General features: G+C 47.7%; 2 protein-coding genes across 2 annotated transcripts in view; both read left to right on the top strand.

Annotated features, from left to right (window-relative positions):
- The window catches only part of LOC136631802 (membrane-spanning 4-domains subfamily A member 4A-like), a 452,683-nt gene that overhangs the window by 383,530 nt on the left and 42,498 nt on the right, over positions 1 to 26,655 (top strand). The window lies entirely within an intron of this gene.
- Positions 14,366 to 21,250, top strand: ATG12 (autophagy related 12). The gene is made up of 4 exons (XM_066606168.1): positions 14,366 to 14,536; positions 17,004 to 17,140; positions 20,166 to 20,228; positions 20,420 to 21,250. Exons 1-4 carry the CDS (start codon positions 14,413 to 14,415, stop codon positions 20,477 to 20,479), a joined length of 384 nt encoding a protein of 127 aa, XP_066462265.1. The 5' UTR covers positions 14,366 to 14,412; the 3' UTR covers positions 20,480 to 21,250.

Below are 26,655 nucleotides of genomic sequence, written 5' to 3'. Positions count from 1 at the left end.
CATAGCAACTGCCTAGTCTGCCGACATTGGAAGCACGCCACTGCTATTACTGCTTGTCTAGTTCTGTATCCAGGAGGTGGAGCTGAAAAATACAGTATACTGATTATATCCCCAACACTATCAGAACAAGTAAATTAGCTGTCAGTAAAATCAGAGACTCCAACACAGGAGGAGTGACCCGTCTGAAGCCCTGGTTTGGCTGACATGAGCTCATTTACATACTTTTTCCTATGAAGCTCTGCCTGAAATTAAGTTTCCATACACTTACTGGTCTCTGTGATGAGAATCAATCCCAGGGTAAAAACAAAGATAAAAGTGATATTTCTGGTCTAACCTCCATGTCGGCCTCAACCAGCGCTCTAGAGTCAATGGAGATGTACCCTGATATGATCAGTCACATCTGAAAGCGGAGCTCTCTATATATACGAGATCTGTAGGGACACCCGCATTGCTTCAGGAAGTGAACAAAGATTTATTATAGTGTCGACACAGACCCAGAGGGATATATACAGAATCCAGATCTCTGAGTGACGTACAGAAGAATTACACAGGGTTATATACCAAGTAGGCAGGCCTATTAGGTGTTAATTCTCTGTTGGCTTAAGCTACCGTATCATCAGACAAAGAAGCTAGGAAGGGAAGAATCTTCTACTTTCACTTTAGACACAGGAAACGGAAGTGGGGGGGGGGCATATTTGGTATTTCAGCCGCAGTTCAGTAGCGGTGAGCGATTCCAGCAACCTGATTGGTTGTTGGGGACACACCTCCTTTTGGAGATGTGCACGAGTGCTACTTCACGAGACCAGCGGGGGGGGTTAGGGTTTAGCGTTAGGGTTTAGGGTTAGGTTTAGGGTTTGGGTTTAGGGTTAGGTTTAGGGTTTAAGGTTAGGTTTAGAGTTAGGGTTTAGGCTTGGGCTTAGTTGCCGACCCTCCTACGACCCTGCTGCTGCTTATTTAATGGGCTGGCCCCTCGGGCACATCTCCAAAGGGGGGGGTGTCCCCAACAACCAATCAGGTCGCTGGAATCGCTCACCGCTACTGAACTGCGGCTGAAATCCCAAATATGCAGGGGGGAGGGAATACAGCTTGTAAGTTTCTCGATTAATAGAAGTTTAGTTAGTTATACTGAACAAAGAGAAGAAGAATTAAGGCCCTTTTACACACAAAGATTATCGCTCGTAATTCGTTCAAACGGCTGAAGATGAGCGATAATAGTTACATGTACGCGCGGGCATCGTGCAGTTTTCGTCTGAGCAATGGATTTTAGCCCACATAAAATCCATCGTTCAGCCACTGAAGGACTGAGCAAATTCCTTCCATTTGAATGAATTTCGCTCATCTTTCCAAAGACTACAAGATAGCACAGTACTGATTGGGTTTTGCTTTGCATATAAAATAAGTACACTGTGAACTCTGCAAGGAGATCAATGGAATCTGCCAGCAGATGTGTGTTTAACACAAGCCCAGATGAGCAAACAACTCATGGAGGAAGATGAAGATGATTGAAGGTCCTTTTACACACAAATAAAGATGATTAAAGCCACTAACACTTTATGCAAATACATTGCTAAATCAATCTTTCAGTCATTTGAAAGATTCTCTTTGTATGTAAAAGGACCTTTAAGGCCCATTTAGACACAACAATTATCGCTCAAAAGCCATCTTTTGAGCGATAATCATTGTGTCTAAACGCGCTCCAGCTGTTTCTGCATACTCCGCTTGGAGCTCTCAGCAGGATACCAGCTGATAGCTCCGAGAACAAAGCAGCTGTTTGCAGAAGATAGCTCTCCCACTATTTTCTGCATACAGCAGGAGCCTTCATTTACATACTAATGAGCCTTGTGTGGCACAGAGTGTAAGCTCTCGCCTACGACCTGAAGGTTGCAAGTTCAATCCCAGCTTGATTCAGGTAGCTGGTTCAAGGTTGACTCAGCCTTCCATCTTTCTGAGGTTGATAAAATGAGAACCCAGGTTGGTGGGGGGTAATAAGTGATAATTACCTGAAAGCGCTGCGGAATAAGTTGGCGCTATACAAATACCAAAATTTATTATTTATTAAAGGAGATGTCCCGAGGCAGCAAGTGGGTCTATACACTTCTGTATGGCCATAATAATGCACTTTGTAATGTACATTGTGCATTAATTATGAGCCATACAGAAGTTATAAAAAGTTTTATACTTACCTGCTCCGTTGCTGGCGTCCTCGTCTCCATGGTGCCGACTAATTTTCGCCCTCCGATGGCCAAATTAGCCGCGCTTGCGCAGTCCGGGTCTTCTCCTCTTCTCTATGGGGCTCCGTGTAGCTCCGCCCCGTCACGTGCCGATTCCAGCCAATCAGGAGGCTGGAATCGGCAATGGACCGCACAGAAGCCCTGCGGTCCATGAAGACAGAGGATCCCGGCGGCCATCTTCAGCAGGTGAGTATGAAGACGCCGGACCGCCGGGATTCAGGTAAGCGCTGTGCGGGTGGTTTTTTTAACCCCTGCATCGGGGTTGTCTCGCGCCGAACGGGGGGGGGGGTTTAAAAAAAAAAAAACCTGTTTCGGCGCGGGACATCTCCTTTAATCTCTTAAGTAGCTAATTAGCTACTTAAGAGTTTATGCAAAGTGATCGCTCAAAACTGTCCCCAAACTGCTGTTTGAGCGAATTTTGAGTGCTCATCTTGCCATGTATATGCACCTTTAGTAAGGCAGCATTTAGTATACAGTGGATACATTTTATTTGCATAGATACATTTGTAATAAACAGAACAATCTATATTATGCTTCAACCTTCTGGCTGATGACAGAATACAGTAGCCGTAGTCACAATATAACTTCTTCTGATTCTTCGTACCACACTCTCACTATGAGGCCTTATTCACACAAGCGTTTTTACACAGCTAATTTAGCTGCGATAGAAAATCTCAGCGTGTGAACATTGGATTCCAACGCATCATTCACATGGCCGATTATTAGCTGCATTAAAATAGCCGGCCAGCGAAGATAGGACTTCGGCGACAACATACAACGGCCAATGATTTGATGCGGCCGGAAAAGATAGGTCTTGCTCTATCTTTTGGCCGAGATCAGCCATCTGCTCCCATAGTAGCCTATAGGAGCTTCCGGCAAAGAGAGGGGGAGGGAGTTGAGCAGCGGCTAAACTATGTCAGCTGACACTATTGAGCCAGTTAAAGTACTTATGTTGGCTAAAGAAATTCCGGTCTGTGGCGTATATACACCTGGCCGTGTGAATGAACGAGAAAACGCAAGAGTTAGTCGCAACTTGGTTGCAGCTTTTTCTTATTCATGCAGTTTTCGTCCGCGATGCGGGCGGGCGAAGATTACAGAGCTCATGTGTAAGAGGCCTGAGGGTTGTATAAGCCCCATTCATTGTAGGGTGACCACCTCTGCACAATCTGCTCTCCTGAGAACAGTGAAAAGGACCCCCTCGAGTGATATCATCACGGCATAAAGGACTCCAGGAAGTAGTCCCAGATATTCATGAGCTGCAGCTAGCTCCACCCACCCAACGATTGACTGCTGTCTGCCTATTACTGTACATAGTAAGACAGCTGCTAATCATTGGCTGGAGGCTGGGGTGGGTGTGGCTAGGCTGCAGCTTATGACTATGGAGGACTACTTCTGTATCTGTCTGCTACTAATCAAATGTAAATTTCTCTAAAACTCCTGAACAGATCTACACGGCAGTCATGTCCGTGTAATCAGTGTGACCGGCTCTACCTTACGGTGCTCTCAGTGAGAGCGGCAGAAATATGGTGACAGAGTCTCTTTAAGGGCCGCTTCACATGACTGTATTTGTGCTGTGTGTTATGGACGCAAACATCTGCGCACGTAACGCAGTGAATAGGATCTATTGATTGCAATGGGTTTACGCACAAATGCATTTTTTCACGCAAATTGCTCTATCTTTAGCGCATTTGCACACAATGCGAGCCCACTGAAATCAACGAGCTGTTGCTGTGCTTGTGTAAATGCGCAAGATATACACAGAAAACCTGCGTATTAGCGGCATGCATGTGCAGTCAATGGGAATGGGATCACTTTTATTGCGTTTTTAGTGAGGCAAAATGCTAAAAATTAGCATTTTGCCTCAGTTTTTTAGTGTTTTTTTAAACGCTTTTTTTCCGTGCACAGTCAAAAGCATGTGCAACTTATTGTATGCGTCGTTATGGACGCGACAATCTCAAATATGTGAGGTTTTTTTTAACCTTTTTTTATGCTAATCTGAGAAAAAGCATAAAAAAATGGGTTTTTTACTTTTTTTTTTTAATGCATTTTTTGTTAATCTTTATTTTTTTTACACAACTTGTGTCCCCCTGGGGGACTTTGACCACAGCCCTGATGATCGCTGTGATAAGGCATGGCAGAGCTACTGTTCTGCCATGCCTTATCGCTTATACAGCGATCTCAGGCACTGGTAACACAGGACACCAGTGTCTGGCGTCCTGTTACCATGGCGACAGGCCGGGCTCTCGCGATAACATCGCAAGAGTTGGCCGAAGACACAGAGGGAGCGCGCTCCCTCTGTCAACTCTTTCCCTGCCGCGATCTACTCAGATGTTGCAGCGGGACGCCAGCTGTGGGACGCCGGCTGTGACTGACAGCCGGCTCCCGCTGCGAGATAGCGCGGGATCATATGTGATCCCGTGCTATCCCCAGGATGTACGTTTACGCCCTGGTGCGGGAACGGGTTAATTGGGTCCCGGTGAACATTGTATATTAAAGTAAAACTCAATGGAAAACAGGTAAGTGGTTCTCAAGCCCCCAAACTGTCAACCAAAAGTACATCGCTTTGCAGAAGTGTAGTGTCCCAGAATATCATCCTGGTCCCCCCATAATTGTCATACATGTTTGTCCTATGTGGATGCGCTGTGCAAGCTTGTCTTGTTATATCCAGTGTGTGCGTTGCACAGCTGCGGCGCTTGAGAGGTTAACTCCTGTAAAACCATTGCCTGCCTATGAATGTATCAGTTTGTCATGTTGTCAGAACCAGCAACTCTCGGGGCCGCCGTGCCCGCACCACCAGTCCTGCCACCCGGGTTACAGGAGTGCGGCGTAGGGGAGCCCCGATTCTAGTGATCTCCCCGGGGCGCTATAAAACTGGTCACCGCCGGGTTGCTAGGGAGGCAGCAGGTGCTTCTCCAGTTACCTGACTACCAAGCTGGCTTCCCTGGTAACGGTCTGTTCTGTAGGCTGGGGGCCGTGTCCCCAGCACCTCCTGATTGCCCTGCTGCTGTCAGGCTCCCCGCCCCAATCAGCTGCTGGGGCGGGAGCTCTGACAGCATTTAAAAGTGTGTTTTCCTTCCAGCCCTTGCCGGTGTTAGTTTGGTTCTCCAGCTGCACCCGCGTTATTTCGGACTGCTCTTTTGTGACGCCGACTTTCCTGACCTCTGCTTTTGGACCTTGACTACGTTTTTGCCTTCCCCTCTGTACTGCGTACCCTCCTGTTGCCGACCCGGATTGTCTGACCATTCTACCGTTTGTTTGTCTTCAGTGTCTGCTTGTCTTCCCGTGTCCTGCTTCCCTAGTGAGGGTAGGGACCGCCACCCAGTTGTCGCCCTGGGGGTTAGCCCAGGGGGGCAAGTAGGCAGGGACAGGGGTTGCGGGATATCTCAGGGACCCCCATATCCCGGACACTGTCCTGACAGTAACACTGGCCGAACGAAGGTCAGACCCTTGCATCCGCCCGGCAACTTTGAACCCCTCGATGGAGGCCGTGGCGGCTTTAGCGAACCAGGTCCAGGTCCTTACGAACCTTGTCCAGGACCTAACCGCCCGCATGCAGCTACAGGAACAAGCGGCAGCTGCAGGTCCCATGCAGCCCCCTTCCACTCCAGGAACGATGTCAGAACCTCGAGCCACGCTTCCGGATTGCTTCTCCGGAGAGAGAGAGGTCAGTTTTTTTTGCATTTAGAGAGAGCTGCAAGCTCTACTTTGATCTCCACCCCCACTCCTCTGGTACTGAATAACAGGGTCCATCGTGCACAAAATGCCAGAAACCAACACAAACCTGCTGAAACTGAGAGCTCTGTAGATTTCAATAATAGCAGAGATTGTTTCCATGCAGGGGTGACAATTTTTGGGTTTTACTCCGAATACCGAATGGCGCCCCTTGATGCAGTGCCACCTTAAGGAAGTTACATTTCAATAGGTGGTGCTGTAGATACATTGCACCATCTCTTATTTACATACCAAACTTCCAAGAGGAGCATTACATTGCCATATAAGTCTCTTTTCACTTTCTTGGCGCTCTCCATAAGGAGAACCAATACCCCTCCTGACCTATTTACACCGTACAGGCATGCATTGTATCTTCCCTAGTACAGGAATATTACAAGTGATCCCCCCGATGTGACCCCCAGAACTCCCATTTAATGACTCTTAGATACAGAAATTTGAAATCAATGGAAACAGAAACTCAAAAAGTTTTATTGCACAACATCAAAAATGTTCTCCCCCTCCGAAGTGATCAGTGTGACCCCCTTAATTACCGGACACACATGGAGACTGGAGTCAAGTTTCTGCCATACATGTTGTAGCAGATCACGACTGGCTGATGCAATGGCTTCTGGGATGCCACAGATCAAGGTGGGTTATAAGGGGGGCATGTAATCACAAGGTGTAAGGTCCGGGGAACGTGGAGGAAGTTCACTATCATCACCACTGGCACAGCCAACCATCTGGTTGGTATTCGCCACTCACTTCTGACCCCATTGTGATGATGGGGAGTCAGAAGTGAGTTAAGACAAAAACAGAGACCTTTAACCCCTTAATGACCAGGCCAAATTTTGGAAATCTGACATATGTCAATTTATCATAGAATAACTCCGTAAAGGTTTTGCATATCCAAGGGATTCTGACATTGATTTTTGCCACATGTTCTACTTCATTTACATGGAAAAAATAGATCGATAGAATTTGTGCATATTTATTAAAAGCACCAAAATTGTGTAAATTTTGAAAAAATTGTCATTTTGTCACATTTTCATATATGTGCAAACATACTGTACACATTTCTGATAAGATATATATTTCCATCTGTTTACTTTATTCTGGAAGAACATTGGAAAAACATTAGTTTTTTTAACCATTTAGGAGACGTACAAATTTAACATTAATTGTTAAAATTTTGAGGAACATTTTGTTTTCCAGCACCGAGCCAAGATTGCACAAGGTCAAAAACATACCCGTTATGGCCTTATTCTTATGTCCGCCCACAACAGGGCCTAAACTGAAAGGAGCAGCCGGTGGCTTTCAGAACAGGAATTTTGCTTGAAGGTGATTTAGGCCCCATTGCGCACTTGTAGAGCCCTTAAGTGGCCAAAACGACAGAGAACCCCCACAAATGACCCCATTTTGAAAACTAGACCCTTGAACTGTATTTTGCCCCCATAGTTTTAGAATGAAGCGGAAGGAAAAAACTATGAATCTCATTTTTTTGGCAATTGTGTCATTTAAAAAGACATACCCATTGTGGCCCTAATCAACTTATAGGACACATGGCTAGGCCTATAATGGAGGGAACACCCTTTGGCTTTCAGGGCACAACTGAGTCACCCACGAGTGACCGCATTTTGAAATCTAGACCCTTCAGCCCATTTATCTCGGTGCGTACTGAGTATTCTGACCCCACAGGTTTTTGGTAAAATTATTATAAAGTAGGTGAAAAATAAATAAAATTTCATGTTTTTCACAAATGTCACTTTCATGACAGTTTTCTTTGTTTCAAGCAGGAAAAACCGGGGAGACGCACCCCAAATTTCACAGCATTAGTTCTTAGGTGCGGCGGTCTCACACAGAAGGCGCTCAACAAGCTGCTCCTGGAACTGCATGTAGGCGAGCGTTCCCGGGGCTTCTAGTAAATTACGGATTACAGGTAGCGGTCTGAATAAGGTAGATCGCTACTTTTTTATACCACTGGATAACAGTGATCATGTGACCGGGGACCGCTCACCGGGCCTCCAGTCACTGGCCCTGGCTCTTTGCTACCTTTTGGTAGCTAGGAGCAAGGAGATTTTAAATTTTGCGGGCCCTCCCTGGCTTCTGCACATGCGTCGGCCATTTTGCCGGTGGGTCGCATGTACAGAAAAAAGGGAAGGGTCTGTGGATAAAGAATAAGTAGTTTCATCTCGCCCCATGGATCGGATCTTTGAGGCGAGATGAAACTTTAACTTTTTAAACCTTTTCTTTAACTTTCGCTCTTTAACGGATAACGGTGATCATGTGACCAGGGACCGCACACTGCCCCTGGTGACAGCTCCAAGCTGTCGGTTACCTCCGGGAGCTATCACACTGCCCGACCCCACAGCTTTATTCTACAGGGCTGATGTGTTTCCACGGTCCTGGAGAATAAAGCCCAGACACCCGGAATGTGAAAACACGTATGGGTGGTCACTAAGGGATTAATGGGCATAAGTATTCACCCCCTGAAAAGCAATACTTTGTGGAGCCACCTTTTGCTGGAGCTACAGATGCAGGTCTCTTGGCACGTCTCCATGCTGGGATTTGTGCTCATTCTTCCAGGCAGAACTGCTCCAGGTCCCTCAGACTAGATGGTCGCGTCCGGCAGTGTAGGATCTGTACGGGGTGATCACAGATGATCTCCCTGATGTGACCCCTCAGAACCCCCGTTTAATGGCACTCAGATACAGAAATGTGATATGAATGGAAACAGAAACTCAAAAAGTTTCACTTAGCAAAACTGTCTACCAGTAAGACATCCTTGTTGCCCAACCAATCACAGCGCAGAGTTAATTTCTCACGCTGTTGAGGTCAGATGAAAGCTGCGCTGTGATTGGTTGGGCAACAAGGATGTCTAACTGTTGGATGGTTTTCTAAATGAGGCCCCAAAAGTTTTATTCTGCCATAGTTGTCACTAGGGAGATATGAGACAAAATAGCTGCTAGTGAAGACAGGAGAGCGATTTTGTGTCTCTGATTTTCACGTCTTCCAGTCTGTTATTAATGTGCAACGTCCTTTATATAAAGTTCAGTGAAGCTCCGCCCAGCGGGCGCAGAATTTGTAGGTGGTCCTCCGATTTTAAGGAAAAAGGTTGCATCTGTAAGCGAACATCACCCGCCCGTCCAGCAGTAAGCGTGGAAACAGCGGAGCGTCCGTGCAATTTCATACAAAGTCCTCAGGAATCCACCGCCGGAGTGAGCAGAGAACCGGACGTCCCACCGACGGCGTGGAAGATTCTGCACAAATGTTTGCAATGTTATCCCTGCTGATTAAAATTGTTAGCGGCCCTGAAACTGGACGACAAAGCGACGGCTTCATGGAGTCTTTAGTGATGAAGCTGACTTCCACCTTTTGGGCAACAAACATAATGTCAGAATGTAGGGGGAGGGGAACCCACCGGTCTACGTGGAACGTATGTGCGACTCCCCCACGGTGAATGTGCTTGGCGTTATAACCTGCGGGAAAGTGTCCGGCCCTTCTTAATCCATGAGAAAACAATCCCGGGGACTTTGTACCCAGACGCTACAGATATGGCGTCTGCCGCATCCTGAACAGGGAATCCCCCCCCCTCCCCCGTTATTACAATTAAAAGGGTTGTCCCGCGAAATCAAGTGGGGGTATACACTTCTGTATGGCCATATTAATGCACTTTGTAATATACATCGTGCATTAATTATGAGCCATACAGAAGTTATTCACTTACCTGCTCCGTTGCTAGCGTCCCCGTCGCCATGGTGCCGTCTAATTTCAGCGTCTAATCGCCCGATTAGACGCGCTTGCGCAGTCCGGTCTTCTCCCTGGTGAATGGGGCCGCTCGTGCCGGAGAGCTGGTCCTCGTAGCTCCGCCCCATCACGTGTGCCGATTCCAGCCAATCAGGAGGCTGGAATCGGCAATGGACCGCACAGAGCCCACGGTGCACCATGGGAGAAGACCCGCGGTGCATCGTGGGTGAAGATCCCGGCGGCCATCTTGGTAAGGTAAGTAAGAAGTCGCCGCAGCGCGGGGATTCGGGTAAGTACTAAACCTTTTTTTTTTTTTAACCCATCCCTTGGGTTTGTCTCGCACCGAACGGGGGGCCTATTGAGTAAAAAAAAAACCCGTTTCGGCGCGGGACAACCCCTTTAAGTCAAAAGTGAGCAGTGACTACCAAACAGATGGATATACCTTGCAGGTGTTGATGATAGTGAACGTCTTCCTTGGTCTCAACGTTCCCCAGATTGTGTTTAGGGTCTACATGCCCCCCCATACCGCCCACCATAATCTGCGGCATTCCAGAAGCCATTGCACCAGCCCGTTGTGATCCCCTACAATGTGTACGGCAGGAACTCCAGGCTCCATGTGTGTCCGGTGACAAAGAGGGCCGCACTGATCACCTTTGATGTAAAAAACCTTTTTTGATGTTGTGCAATAAAACTTTTTAAGTTTTTGTTTCCTTTGATATCACATTTCTGTATCTGAGTGTGATAAAACAGGGGGTTCTGAGGGTCACATCGGGGGGATCACTTGTAATATTCCTGTAGTAGGGAAGATGCAATGCATGTCTGTATGGTGTTAATAGGTCGGGAGGGGTATTGTTTCTCCTTATGGAGAGCGCCAAGTAGTTGAAAAGAGACTTATAGTCCATGTAATGCTCCTCTGGGAAATTTGGTATGCAAATAAGAGATGGTCAAATGTACCTATAGCGCCACCTATTGAAACGTAGTTTCCTTAAGGTGGAATGCATCAAGGGACGCCATTGGGTATTTCTTGTAAAAACCCAAACAGGTCACCCCCGCACGGATACAATCTCTGCCATTATTGAGATCTACAGAGCTCTCAGTTTCAGCAGGCTTGTGTTGGTTTCTGGCATTTTGTGCAGGATGGACCCTGTTATTCTTTCTGGCACAAATGGAAATCTACTGAAACAGAGACCTCTGTAGCTTTCATTAATGGCAGAGATAGTTTCCATCCAAGGATGATATTTTCAGGATTTTAAGCCCAATGGCGACGCTGGACGGAACCCAAACAAGATGTAGACAAACCCAAGCTTTGGCGCTCCTGGAGGCGGCGGCCATGAATGCACAAGCATCTCTGAAGCCATCAGAAGCGATCCTCCGACAACTAGGTCAGACTCATCAAGTGACTCACTCTGGAGCTCGGTGAAATGATTACCGGCGAGATACTTTACAAGAGGATTTCCTTCACGCTCTCTAATTCTTCATCACATTTCCTTTCACATCCAGTTTTAATTACTTATCGGAAGGAGATTACTCTAAAGACTCCAACATATTAATCAACCTAAAGCCTCGAAGTGTAGATGAGATCTGATCTTCTCTAGTGTTAGGCTTGTAAATGTCCTGCCAAAAGAGGATAGACCCTCAAATTAATACAGCTACAAGACTGCGGACACAAACATAGTGAACATGTGGCGGTACCCTGTTTCGGCCCATCAGGATTGTGTATATAGTAGGCAGCTTCCAGAATTTTTTTTTTATTGTTTTTATTGGGCACACACCCTGAATGTCCGCTCTATTAGAGCCCCCATCTAGTAGCGTGTTGGACCTTCATTTGGCTTCGGAACTGCAGTAATTCGTTGTGGCGTAGATTCCACTGTTTAAATTGTTCTGCAGGAATATCGGCCCCTGCGGACAGGAAGCTTCTTGTAGTTGCTGAAAAACTTTTTGCCCCTTTTCTGTTTTTGAAAAGTAGGTGGGGTTTATCAAAATGGGCAGGGCCAAGGTAGCCCAACAAATTTACTATCATTTACACCAAAACCTGGTATACATTATAACACAATATAATATAGGTAATAGAAGAATAGTCTCAGTGGTGGCCCTTCGGGAAGAGTTACTGTCTGAGATGCAAGAGATTCTAAGGGGATCTACAGATCAATTTATAGCAAGTTTGGGAATGGTGAAAATAGGCAACATAATAGAAAAAAATCTCCCGAGTAACAGATGGGTGGTGGCTAAGTGGTGAGAGTTACCGCATGAGACTCTAGATTGGATCTCCGTGGTATTTTACAGCAGGTATGAGTCATAATAGGCAACAGAATAGAAAAATATCCCCACAGCAAAGGATCAGCGGGGAGATCTGCTGCACAAGGTTCAAGGGATCCTAAGCTGGACCTCAAGATCAAAACAGCAAGTTTGATGTGGGTGAAAATAGATACCATGACAGAAAAACAATCCAATCAATGGTGGCTCAGTGGGACTGGAGACTGCCGGAGGGGACAAAGATTCGAGGTTTGATCTCTGCTTTATAGCAAGTTTGGATATGGGTGAAAATAGACCACAGAATAGAAAAAAATCCCCTGAGCAACGGATGGGTGGTCCCTCAGCGGAGAACGTCACTGCTTGAGGTACAAGAGAGGAGATTCTTTAAGACTCCATACGCTATTTAGGAATTTATTATGGTACAAGTACCGTATATACTCGAGTATAAGCCGAGCTGTACTCCAGTATGTATTAGGTTAAAAAAAAAAACAATACTCACCTCCCAGCCGGCATCTGTGTCCCAGGCGTGATGGTGTCCACGATGGTGCGGCAAGCTGCTTGAGAATTCTACGCACTGTCAGCGCTGTGATTGGATCAAGCGCCAGCCAATCACAGCCAGTGCTTAAGAAACCAATCACAGTGATGTCATTCACTGAATGGCTGTGAATGATTGAGCGCCGGCTGTGAATGGCTGGCGCTCGATCCAATCACAGCACTTACTTACACAGCGCTGACGGTGAGAAGTCTGAAGCAGCTTGCCGCACCGCCGGGGAGAGCATCGCGCCAGGGACAAAGACACCGGCTGGGAGGTGAGTATTGCGTAGTTTCTTTTCTTTTTACCTCACTCAAGTATAAGCCGGGGGTGGGGGGCTTTTTCAGCACATGAGCTTAAATGCGAGTAGATACGGTAATCTGCTAGAATTAAATCTGAGACCCTTCAGAGGGATAAATAGTCTGGAGGGACGACAATGGAAAATGCTTGGATATATTATATATTTTTGGGGTCTCAGTTCCAACAGTTGAAGAAGGGCGGCAGAGTGAAATGGAGGGGCTGAATTGAAGATTGGTTTCTAAAATGACCTGTAATGATACGTGAAAGGGGGGGGGTGACATGAGGACACGGCGACGACATCCCACCAGTATTATAATAATTTAATTATAGAGTAGATTAAGCAGATTTTGCAGCTAGATGGATTTACCTTTCCGCCCTCCCCCCCCCCCCCCCCCCCAACACCCCTCCTCTAGAGAAACCCTAAACTACCAGAGTTTTTGAGAGGGATCTTTTTGGAACACCAACATTCTGGGGGTCTTTTTTATAGTTGTGACCAATTTAGGAGCTTTCTGAGCCCCCGGAGTTATCCCTCCAGTCTCTTCAGTTACAAGTAAGATTTTCTTACTATTTACAGCAATTCCCAATACGGATAGAAGACTAATGGGGGGCTGATTTGGGCCATATTGGGGCCCTTTTACACGGGGCGATCGTTGGTAATTGTTCCGGCTCCCGCGGGGTTCTGCACGATAGTCGTCCCGTGTGAAACCATCAGAAACTGAACGGCTGAGCGACAGTCGTCCCGTCATCCAGCCTCAGCATGCTTGAGAACCTAAGGGCAGCGAGCCGTTCAGTGTATGTAGCAGTCGTTGAGTACTGAGCGGCCGCTGCATGCAGTGAATGGGGAGGGGCGGGGGGAGCGAGGAGTGAACTCTTCCTCAGCCGGCCACGCTGTCAGCGATGCCCGCTCCCGTGGAATGTCCTGATAGGCTGCCGGCCCAATCGCAGTATGCTGTAATGTTACGGCATGACATCACACTGCGGGAGCGATCAAAGCATCGCATGAAAAGGGAAAAAAAAGGAGAAATTAACTTTAAAGAAGTTTTACTAATTATTTTTTAAAAAGTAATAAAAGTTTTTAAAAAATGCCTTTTGCCAGATTTATAATAAAAAAATCTAAATAATAAAACAAAAATCTATATTTGGTATCGCCGCGTCCGTAAAAGTCCGATCTACCAAAGTAACAATTATTTGCCGGGCGTGGTGAGCGTCGTCCGGAAAAAAAATGAATGGAACCAACGGAAACTACAGGGCGTCCCGCACAGAACGAGCCGCAACCAAACTACGGAGACGGAAAAATAAAAAAACCATGGCGGCAGAAGGAGGGGGGGGGGCAACGAAAATGAAAAACGAGGGGCGGTCATTAAGGGTTAAAACGGCACGACGCTATTTTTTTGCTCCACAAACGCGCCACGCCGGACATAACATTATTACAGCGGCAGAGACTCCCAGCAGGCGGGGGAGGATGGGCGTGCGCGGCCAGCGGGGACATCAGCGCTCCATCACACAGTCTGCGGCGCTCGGCGCTCCACTATGCGGCCTGCGAGAACATCGGCGCTCCACTATGCGGCCTGGGAGGCCCGGCTGATGACGTATTTCCGCTTTGCTTCCGCGTCTCCACAGAGCAGGTTGCCAAAAACAAAGATGGAGGAAGCGAATGACGGCTCGTCGCCCACTAATGGTGGCGGTGACACAGCCCCCGAGTCCGTCCCCGCACCTGCCGTGTCTCCGGCCACCGAGGAGCCGCTGAGCGAAACCAAACGGAAAAGTAAGCAAGTAATGGTGGCGTCCAGCAGGGGGCGCCCTGTCTAAGTATCCTTCAGTAAAGCGAGGATGAAAACCGTCGCCCATAGCAACAAGAGTGCTATAGGAGATGAAAGCTGCGCTGTGATTGGTTGTTAGGGGCAGAGTGATGAGAACTGTGAAGGAAAAACTGTCGCCCCCTAGCAACCAATCACAGCGCTGCGTTCATGTTGGGTTTTGCTTTTCAAAATGAAACCTGAGCTCTGATTGGCTGCTAGAGGGCGACAGTGGTGGTTGTGGGGTTCGCGATGTGTTAGACCCCAGAATTCTGGCATTAAAAAGATACATATGTTGTCTCCAAGCGCCGTTCCCACCGCAGTCTATGATTTGTCAGTTTATGTCACCCTAGCCACTTTTATGAGAAGGGGTGTGGCCTTACATGAGGGCGGTCATGTGATGACTGAGGCCAGTTATGGGCTGCCGCGGTCACATGTGCGTGTCACATGATCGCTCTTCCAGGTGGGCGGCAGAGGCCAGGAGTGGGAGGAGCCGACAGGTGAGTATGACGTCGTTGCAGATTATATCTATCGCGTATCCTGGGCGGCCGCGGGCCCTCGTTTATAGTCCGCCGTTGGCTGACAGAGGGGTCTAAGAGCAGTTTACAAGCCTCTCCCCACGGCGGGGGGACTCCGGACCGCTAGAGGACACCTTAAAGCGCTGCGGCATTCTAGAGAAGGCCTATTGTAGCCCTGGCATGCTTGGGGTTAAACAGCGGGGATCGGAGTTCCATCAGTACTAGAGCTGCCAATCACAGCGGGTCTTCACGCAGGACACAAGTATGGCGCTCCGTGTACGAGTTCTCTAGCGGTCCTGTGGAGCCCCCGTTAGTGTAGATCACATGACATCTTGGGTTCTACCACTTGGTACATTTAGAGGAAAATCTGGCTGCTCTTAACCCCTTAATGACGCGGCCGTTATTATTTATTTTAATTTTTGGTTTCTTCTTCCCTCCTTTCTTTATCCGTCGCCGTCTGGGGGCCCGTTTGTCTTTACGGGGCCCGTTTGTCTTTGCGGGGCCCGTCTTGGTCTTTGCGGGGCCCGTCTTGGTCTTTGCGGGGCCCGTTGTATCTTGCAGTGTTTTATGTAATTTACCGAAAAACTTAAAAAAAAAAATTTCGAAGTGAAGATGAAATGAAATGCGATTCCGCCATCTTTTCGGGGTCTTGTCTCAGCGGTGCGCAGACTGCGGCAGAAGCAACATAACTTTATTCTGTCGGCCGCTGCGATAACGAATTTATGTAGTTTTTTTCCTTTGTTTCCTTTTGCTGTACTGCTTAAAAAAAAAAAGAAATAACCGTAAAAGAAGCCTCTTCTGGGCGCCGTCACGTGTTTTTATGCTTCTGCCAGTATAACCGCGCGGTTCGTGTTTTGCGGGACGCTCTGTAGCTTCTATCGGTACCATTGTGGAGTGGAACAACTTCTGATCACTTTTTATTAAAGACGGGATGGTTGGAGCTCTCATCGAATACACTGTAATACCGTAGTATTACGTTACATCGCATTCTGGCAGGAAGTCCATGAAGTCATGACACAGGCCGCTGGATTGGCAGTCAGCCATGATAGCTAGGGGGCCTTCAGAAAGCCCCAGGCTCACATAGTGATCCCCGACACCCGCTGTGAATGGGGCGTGATCGACTCTTGATCTCACTCAACACCAACCCTGTGATGTGAACATATACCCTAGGGAGTGAAGGGACTAAAAGGGGTTGTCCAACCACAAAAATAGTCACCCATGCTTCCCACTCCATTCATCCCTATGGGACTGCCAGCGGTAGCCAAGCGCTGTACTCCACCATCTCCAGCGGGCCCGGTGAATGGAGCAACGATGTAGGAGCTCAACTGTAGCTTCATTCATTCTGGGAGACTCGGGACTCATGTTCTGGTGTTAGCCGTGTTCCCCGGCTTAGACACCCACCAATCAGACACTTGTCATCTGACCTGAGCAGCATTGGCCAATCAGAGAGCAGAGTGTAGTGTCTTAGACTACCAATGCAGAGAGCATCAGAAGCTCTGGGGTCACAATACTGAAGAGGGGCCCGGCAACCGGCAGATCCATGGCCGGTAATATTACACCCCCTGCCCCCCCTCACCTGGGACTTGTGGTGTTCGGACTGTATCCATGGCACAGTTGGGGAGACAATTGTTGTTGGCTGATGTGATACCAGTAAATTGTAGCGTCCCTACCTGATTACAAGACCGATAGGCGAGAGAGAATCCCGCTGCGATGCGTCTCGCCACAATTGTAATACGGAATCTGTAAGAAATGCTCCTCTGTACGAAATCGAAGATACAAGTTGGGTCCACAACAGTCTGTGGGCGCCATGTTATAGAGCCAACGGACGTGTACAAGGCTGCGAGTGCCCTCGAGACCCCTATACGCCCGTCTGGGGGGACCTCTTTCGGTTGTAATTGTTGATTGTTCTCCTCTGCAGTTGACGTCCTGCTGAAAGCCGTTGGAGATACAGCAATAATGAAAAATAGGAAGTGGACCATAGAGAGGACCCGGACCGTGCAAGGACTCATGGACTTCATCAAGAAGTACCTGAAGATGGAGGCCTCGGAACAGATGGTAGGTGGGTTTGGTTTTTGGTTCATTGTATGTTTGGCTGAAAAAAGCCCTCTGTCCGTCCAGCTCGGTCTATTACTCCACAATGTTGATCCAGAGGAAGGCAAAAAAAACCCCAATAGGGTAGAAGCCAATTTTTCTCATTTCAGGGTTTAAAATTCCTTCCTGACCCCAACCTGCCAATCAGAATAATCCCCCGACCCTTCTGAGTAATCGGGGATGTAATATGCACAAGGGTTGGCGCAGCGGCTTCCACTCCGAACCGGTGTATTTGCAGCGTTGTCAGCGGACGCCCGATGAGCTGATTGGTTGGGGTCTCCAGTGGCGGACCCCGGACAATCAACCACTAAAGGGGTTGTCCCGCGGCAGCAAGTGGGTCTATACACTTCTGTATGGCCATATTAATGCACTTTGTAATGTACATTGTGCATTAATTATGAGCCATACAGAAGTTTTTCACTTACCTGCTCCGTTGCTGGCGTCCTCGTCTCCATGGAGCCGACTAATTTTCGCCGTCTAATGGCCAAATTAGCCGCGCTTGCGCAGTCCGGGTCTTCTTCTTATCTCAATGGGGCTCCGTGTAGCTCCGCCCCGTCACGTGCCGATTCCAGCCAATCAGGAGGCTGGAATCGGCAATGGACCGCACAGAAGCCCTGCGGTCCACCGAGGGAGAAGATGCCGGCGGCCATCTTCAGCCGGTAAGTAAGAAGTCACCGGAGCGCGGGGATTCAGGTAAGCGCTGTGCGGATTTTTCTTTAGGTCCCTGCATCGGGGTTGTCTTGCGCCGAACGGGGGGGGGGGGTTGAAAAAAAAAAAAACCCGTTTCGGCGCGGGACAACTTTAATGACCTAAGGACAAGTCGTCAGCAGTGTTTTTCACCTAAAAACCCTTTGAAGGACATGGGCAATATTAGCCACAAGGACACAACTAGTGTGACCATAGTCACTGGCAGACCGGGCATACATAGATGTGGGCTGCCCACTGCCGACGCCGTATCTGCCCTGTCATCTGTGACTATACAAAAACAGCTGAAACAAAATGGAGAACCCGTCCTGGACTTCTTTTTTTTTTTTTTTAGAGTAAATATATTCATTTTAAAAACGGCAACTATGAATTCAGAATTATTGTTTTAGCTTTTTACTCTTAAGAAAATTCAGTAACGGAAAAGTAGCGCGACACGTCCAAAGAAAAGGAGAAGCTGCGAAAATAGTCTTTGTAGCTGAAAAGAAAAATAGGGCCTTAAGGGGTTAAAATGTGACTTTTAACATGCTGGTTTTTATATATTTCAATTCATGTATCTTGGGCCCAATGCACCCGGCTAGATATGCATTGTGAAATCCGGAGTGGGCGTCCGCCTCCAGATTCCGCAGCGAATACCGGCCCTGGCATGCAATGTAAAGGCAGGTTTTCATGCCCACAATCGATTGCAATTTCCGCTCGCTGAGGGAAAATCGCAGAATGCTCTGTTTTGAGCTAGATTACGGGCGGACGGCTTCCATTGAAGTCAATGTCAGCTCTACACCTGGTGACATCCCCCCAACAGACCCCGTTGTCAGCTCTACACCTGGTGACATCCCCCCAACAGACCCCGTTGTCAGCTCTACACCTGGTGACATCCCCCCAACAGACCCCGTTGTCAGCTCCACACCTGGTGACATCCCCCCCAACAGACCCCGTTGTCAGCTCCACACCTGGTGACATCCCCCCAACAGACCCCGTTGTCAGCTCCACACCTGGTGACATCCCCCCAACAGACCCCGTTGTCAGCTCCACACCTGGTGACATCCCCCCGCCAGACCCCGTTGTCAGCTCTACACCTGGTGACATTCCCCCGCCAGACCCCGTTGTCAGCTCTACACCTGGTGACATTCCCCCGCCAGACCCCGTTGTCAGCTCTACACCTGGTGACATCCCCCCGCCAGACCCCGTTGTCAGCTCTACACCTGGTGACATTCCCCCGCCAGACCCCATTGTCAGCTCTACACCTGGTGACATTCCCCCGCCAGACCCCGTTGTCAGCTCTACACCTGGTGACATTGCCCCGCCAGACCCCGTTGTCAGCTCTACACCTGGTGACATTCCCCCGCCAGACCCCGTTGTCAGCTCTACACCTGGTGACATTCCCCCACCAACACCAGACCCCGTTGTCAGCTCTACACCTGGTGACATTCCCCCACCAACACCAGACCCCGTTGTCAGCTCTACACCTGGTGACATCCTCCACCGCCAGACCCAGTTGTCAGTTCTACACCTGGTGACATCCCCCCCGCCAGACCCCGTTGTCAGCTCTACACCTGGTGACATCCCACCGCCAGACCCCGTAGTCAGCTCTACACCTGGTGGCATCCCCCCACCAGACCCCGTTGTCAGCTCCACACCTGGAGGCATCCCACCGCCAGTCTGGGTTCAGGGAAGATGGCTTCCGGCTCGGCTCATGCTGTAGGTCCTCTAGGAACACTTAGTGCCACTGATAACAGACTTTTGGTTTTGTCTTCTGACAACACGGATGTCGCTGGTGGCGCCGTCACACTGGTGAGGGGACACACAGGCCTCTGAGGTGTAAAGTGAAGCTGTTGGGCCCCAATGCAAAATCTGTAGCCGGGCCCCTACTGTAATGCTTCATTCACAGTACTGGCCCCCATATGAGGAAGAGGTCTTACGGGATCCTCCCAGGGCCGTGTCACACGGGACGGAAAATACCGCAGCAGCGTTGTACAATACGCCAGAATTCCACACCGACATCTGCGCTGCTGACTGCGGGTTGTGATGCGGAACTGCCGGCAGGATTCTGCTAGTTTCAACTCCGCATCAAAATCCGGATGCAATATGGATGTATGGCGGAATATTCCGCAAGGGGCGATTACACAACAGCCTTGCAAGATATTCCATCCCCGAGGGGCCTTTCACGAAGGCAGAATATTGTCAGCTCTACACCTGGTGATATTGTTTTTGTTGGTACTCTTCTATCAGCCGGCGGTATGTGTTATTGTTACTTACTTTCCCGACTGTCTTTTATGTATATTTCCAGTTTATCTACATCAATCAATCATTTGCGCCATCACCTGACCAAGAAGTGGGCGTCCTATATGAGGTAAGCGAGATGCTTTATATTTGACTGCTTCTAACTTATTGCTTTCTCTGCTTTGCCTTGTGATATTCTGAGGACATTTCCTCTACCGCTGACGGCCCTTCTGGACATCTGTTTGTTAACTGGTTTTCATGTTTTTTCCATCGCCCGTCGTGTCGCATTCATTCCAGACTTTTTTCCTATTTTTTCTTCAGTGCTTTGGCAGCGATGGAAAACTTGTTCTCCATTACTGTAAGTCCCAGGCGTGGGGGTGAAGAGGCGCCGACCTCACCGCTTCCTATTATTGCTTCTGATTCTAGAAGACATTGCTAAGTCTCTTGCCTTAATGCCATCATCCTGGGTACCGAGGGCATGAAGAACACTCCGGTTGTGTCCCACCTCATGCAGAGACGTTCTTGGAGAGAATGCTTTGTGACCGTACTAAGGCAAGATGGGTCAAGACGCACGTCAAGCAGGGCTTTGACCAATTTTTTGTGTCATCGCGTTTTCGTTATTTACTTCAACCTCCCTACGATGCGGTGATGGCGCCAGTGAGTTTGTGTCACCTTTCAATATAAGTTCCTGAATTAAATGAATCGGTGTGCCACTTAAATCTCTGCAGTGATGTCTTGGGAACCCAACATGCCTAAGGCTTCTGGGATGCTGAAGAACTCCTGGTTGGAGCAATTACCCTCTTTGTGTTTCCTAGCTCCAATAGGTGGCACTAGAGAAAACCTCTTCATCCTTCTGAAGGAGAGCTAATTTGCATGCCTTTTTCCCAGGGAGCATTGCCTGTGAGACTCTCTATGCCAGCTGGAGATCTCCACAAGCAGAGAGTGCGCCGACCAGAGCCACCTCTTCTTCTGCTTTACATTTCACTCTAAGCCATTCAGATGTTTTCTTGCTTCTGTTCTCCATTCCTACTAATCCATCATCTCCACGCCCCCTTGTCTAACTATTATATTACTTTAGATCAGGGCCACATTCTTGGTTGTACTTCTTTCAAACCCACAATAAACTTGCAAGAGCACAGTCGGCAAATCTGATACACCGAGTTATACCTGTTTACTCTACCTCACCTGTGTGTGTGTGTGTACTGAAAAGCTATAAAGTACATAAGGAAGCGGCCATGGACTGCAGGGATGGAGCCTTGAAGGCTAAGAAGGGGCTGCAACCTCCAGTCTGGGGGTAAATTTGAATAAAAAGGGGTGTTAACTTTAAGGGTAAAAAGTAAGGAGAGTGGGAGGGGCGGCACTTTCTGCAGAGGGACATCGGTACATGCAGTCTGATGAGAATCTAATGCTCTGCTAATGCTCTGCTATGTGTATACATAGTTTATATCTTGGTACCTCTGAAGTAACCTTTTTATTTCAGAAAAGTTTCGGGTGAACAATACATAAACACCGAGGATATCAGCTAGTATATAATATGTATAGTTTTGGATTACAGGGCCCATGAGGCCGCGGTTTTGGTTGGCACCCACTCTGGGTAATTTTTCTTTTTTATATTTATATATAAAATTTTATTTTATTCTGTAATTTTTTTTATTATTTTTTTTTACCATCTGTTCCCCATGATGTCATATAAGACCTCTGGCAGACATTCACATTTTTTCTTAACTGGATAGATGATTAAAGTCTGATCTGTGAGCGTCTCACCACTGAGACTCCCACCAATCCCATGTGTGACCGTCGCTCCATTCAATCTCCACGTCACTGCAGGTGGGTGTAGTGAGCCCACAGTGAGGGGAGGAGGGGGACCCCCTGGTCTCAGGATCAGTAGGGGTCTTGGTGGTGAGAACCCCACTGATCAGACTTGCCCCGCTCTCCTCTCTGTAGCGCTCAGGTGAGCAGATTTGCTACACATGTATTTTTCTTAAGGGTGGTGACGCCTGCGCTACGGTAGCGCTTTATTTAATTCAATACAGAAGCGTCATCTAGTGTTTACAGTGCTGACTGTCTCTGCTGAAGACGAGTCGCCCCTGTGATGATGGGCGCTTACCCTTACAATGTCCAAGCCTCAAGTAGACGAAAAGCTGTGGATTTGTGCATGGAAAGTCTGCAGCCGGTGACGGCAGGAGCCATGGAGAGGGCATCTGAAGAGTTCTCATCCACACGCTGCTTACACTTTCTGCGCAGAAACTGACCTTCCATTTTCTAGGCAGCACCCAGTGTCGGAGCTGGGATACAGCGGGGTCGGAGTGGAAGTTGTTGCTCTGACCCGGTGTAGTGGTACTTGTAATTGTAGCTCTTCATGTCCCCCGCCAATGATGGGATATTCCAGCAGGATCAGGCCCAAGTTGTCTAGAATTTGGTCCCGGAGCATTCTGAAGAGTTCCTATGAATGGCATGGCCTGCAAGTTCACATGACAAGGTCCATTCATCTCCGAGCTCCCACACCTACCTCAGAGCTCTGGGGGCCATCTAGATGGTTTCCATCCACTTGTGGAATCAATGCCAAGTCAAGTTGCTGCACTTCACCAGGCTGGAGGGGTCCTACATATTCTTGTCCTATGGCTCTTGCCATGTAAGTGGTTTTCTTTTTTTGGCCAAAGCATTTCTATGAAGTAAACTCAATGCTGCAGTGACTTGTGCGAGTGTGTTCTAGTCATATTCACATGGAAGCTCCTCTATTCACATACAAGCACATTAATGCGCACGCTTCTTTGTGTTCTTGGTAGCGACTTTTCTTTGAGAACCTCAATGTGACTCTTGTAGAAATAAATAGAGAATAGCCATTATCGGGACACAGAAGATGTCAAAGTTTACAACTGGACACAGTGGAGGTCACATGGGACCAGAGGGGAGCTGAAATCTCAGCTACGTAGTGTGAGGGATAAGGGGACTTCATACATAAGGTACTGACACTAAATAAACATATATTGGTATGTGCTTCTGTTAGTGTAAGCAGCAAGTAAATGGTTAATGTGTTAATATTTTATGCTTGGAAAATAATGAGTTTGAAAAGTTCCAAATGATTCTCCAACGGTTAACGGCTACACGGATCCAATCCACTGGTACCAGGGAGCGCTGCAGAGACCATATAGGGGATTCTCTAAAATACAGAGTCTCCCCCAAAGAGATTGAAACTAAAATCTGTTAGGGAAAAAAGTTGTCCTGCGCTACAAAGAAATGTGGCGGCAGCCAGAGGAGCTAGGAACAGAGGTGTAGGTAAGGGGAGAGGTAGAATAAATGTGATAGGCCCTTTATCCCAAATGCGGGAGAGGTTGTAGTATACAGAAAAAATACCAACAGCCCCAAAACTCATTAGAATATAAAGAAAAGTGGCAGCATAAATGGTGTAAAAACATCAAGTAAAAAAAGCCTTTATTGTTCCATAATCAGACGTGTCGGCAACGTTTCGACCAATGAGGTATTTTTCAAGCTTCTTGCTCTCCCACAGAGAGGCTTTCTGTGTCTCCAGGCTCAATAATGGCGCCTTCAGTAACACATTGTATAATTTACAAATCTATATAGAAAAATATACATTACCTGTTCCAGTATGCTGTAGCGCCATTGCAGTGGGAGGAGACCGCGTCCTGTGCGCGCCACGTCATAACGATAAGCATGTGACCGGTGCCGTCTCGTTAAGGACTTATCAGTCCAATGACAACAGTCGCCATCGGTAAGTACGTCATCTGCCCTAATATGGCCTCTGGTAACTGCACTTCAGGGGAAGCAATGAGTTTCCTTGAAGTGGCCTTTTAACACTAAGATGCTTCATAGATTTTGTGGTGGTTGTGATATAAATTACATTTTCAGTATATGGAAAAAGTCGATGAAACAATTTGTTATCAATCATTCCACCATCTGAACGATCCTCTATGAGTAGATGTCAAACAATACCAACATGGCCAGCCGAGGAGTCCTAGCAAACGTAGCATGAAATCAAGGTGCTGAAAGGAAATCCCAAGACCTTTGCTCCGGGAATGGAGGGTTCGGTCACAGAACTTTCTGCAAAGTATCTGCGATGTGTTTGATAGGACCCAAAACGTAGCGGTAACTTCACCAAAGAAGGGCTGGAAAAAAAACTACAGCGGAGGAGACTGCTAGCAGACAGATCCGTAGTCAGCGGTGTGTGCCGCGGCCTGTGCGAAAAAAGCCTGCAGGCTCCGATTTACCAATGTGACTCGCCTATTCAAGCTACGCAAAAACCTAGCACACCGGCGGTTCATAATGCATTGGCCTGTTGCTAATAAATGCAGGCAAAAACAAATCGGGCCCGGTTCAGGCTTTATTTTTTTTGTGGATGTGAAAAATGGACAATGTATGGAAGTAAAGAAAACATGCAGACCACATACAGAACTGCACGCAGGGGGAAACACATTAGTTTTCTGCAAGCACAACGCAGAATTTTTACATTGTGGCGTGCATTAGGCCTTGCAGTAGAGACGTTTTGAAGCATTCTGATAGAGATATTGATGAAAAATGTTCCCCAACTATCTACAGCAACTTGCCGCTCAGGATACCAGGAAAGTTGAGTTGACTTCAGCAATATTTCTCTTCCCCTCCCTCACATCTGCCTAGGTCTTTTAATGTACAAGGGGCCAGGAAATCCTTTGTTCCAATAGCAATAACACTAGCTAGTGATAGGGGGATGCTAATTGACCCCTGCCAATAAGGATCACCGTGTCTGTCCTTTCCCATAGACCAGCTGACCCCAGGGCAGATTATTGGGAGAATCTTTTAATAAGGGATATTCGGTCGTGGGTAGGTCGTAGCCCGATATGAAATAGGTTTTCAGAATTTGCGGCCCAGCTGAATAAAATGAACCCACACACGTTTCAGGACGGGTCCCAGAAAACCCTCAAACTGCTTATCCCCGTACCTACCGTAGTTATAATTTCCGGGATGTTTGATATCAATGGATAGATAAAATAATGACCAAAAATATGGCTGACATATCTTCCTGATCAGAGGACCTCGTACAGAGATATGACTCAAATGGGGAATTAGATTTTTCAGAGCTCATAGGAATCCAACCCACCTCTCTCCAACTGACCTCAGAGGGGGTGGGGAGGTGTGTCCTGGGCAACCCTTTATAACTCGGGGGTCAACGAATTCTTATTGTCAGACCTTCGGCGATAGGACCAGCGTAAGGACTTTCCCTTTGTTTCCAGTAACTCAGCCAATCAGAGCCTTGGGCCGTGTATCCCAAATCTGGTATTTTTATTTTCTTCCTCTTCTTTTAATCACTGTTTTGTTGTGTATACCTGTATTCCCTTATACTCCCGATCCACTAATGTGAGCAGAATTGTGTAATTCAATGCATTTGATTGACCCGCATATTACCGCTGATCAAACACTCGCAGAATCCACAATTCCTATCCGGTGTGAGACCAGCCTGAAGGGCGCACGCCTGGTAAATGCATTAAACGCGCTTTCCCATTAGATACAAATGATTGCTGGGGGTCTGACCGCTAAGACCCCTATGGATGAGGGGATAGTGGTCCCCAAATCCCCCTAGACTCTAGAGAATGAAGCATTAGTGCAGACGCATGGCCACTCTATTTCCTTCCATGCGACTGAGGAAGATGGCCGAGTGTACTGCTTGGCTACCTTCATAGCCAGTGACGGGAGCTATAGATACACATGTGCACCTCTGCTTAATTCACAAGAGGGGCTTGGAGTCGATCCTGTGGGTAGGTTATAAAAGGCCTTTAAATGGGTTGTCCCAAGGCATACATAAATCTCTCCCCTATCTACAGGTTAAGGCATAACTTTGATCAGTGGGGGTCTGCCCACTGGGACCTCAAGGAACCCCGGAAGTGGGGATCCTAAAGGTCCCCACATAGATGGAGTACAGGATGTACACATGTACTGCAACTCCATCCATTTCACTGACACCACTGGAGCTTGATAAGCGCTTCTACTCCACAATCTCTGGCGCGGTCATTAAAATATATGGAGCAGTACAGGGGCAGATTCTTCGTGCGATTCATGCAGAGACCTTTGACCATTCTGGGGGTTGGTGAAGGTCTTAACCATTAGACCCCCACTGATCAAAGCTATCCCAGATCCTGTAGCTGGGGAATAACCTCATATCTTGGTACAAGCGGTTTAATTAAAAAAAAAACACTTAAAAAGGAGGACCTACCACCCCGTTTTTCTGTACTTTTTACTCAAGAGCCCCCAAAATAGAAGTTTTTGCATATTTTAATTCAAACTTTTCTGTAAAGTGCCAACACGCTGCAGGATAATGGAGTGCAAACTTCCAGGTTTTGCCTTCCAGTATTCACAGGACCCCCCCCCCCCACGCTCCTGGGGCACATAATATGGTCACAGTGCAGGACCTTGGCGTTATTGCGAGACCCCACGGCGTTCATTAAGCAAGCATTGTCTGTGCTTTGACCAGGCAATTACAAATGAGTATTAATGTTGCCCCCCCGTAATATTTTGGGGCATTGAAGCCATGTCCTTCAGATGCAGTTGGAAAAAAAGTGTAGAAAAAA

Source organism: Eleutherodactylus coqui, chromosome 6 (genome assembly GCF_035609145.1).
Source record: "Eleutherodactylus coqui strain aEleCoq1 chromosome 6, aEleCoq1.hap1, whole genome shotgun sequence".
In the NCBI taxonomy this organism is placed as follows: Eukaryota; Metazoa; Chordata; class Amphibia; order Anura; family Eleutherodactylidae; genus Eleutherodactylus; species Eleutherodactylus coqui.
Note: the sequence above shows the minus strand (reverse complement) of the source record. Positions and strands in the feature narration are given on the sequence as shown.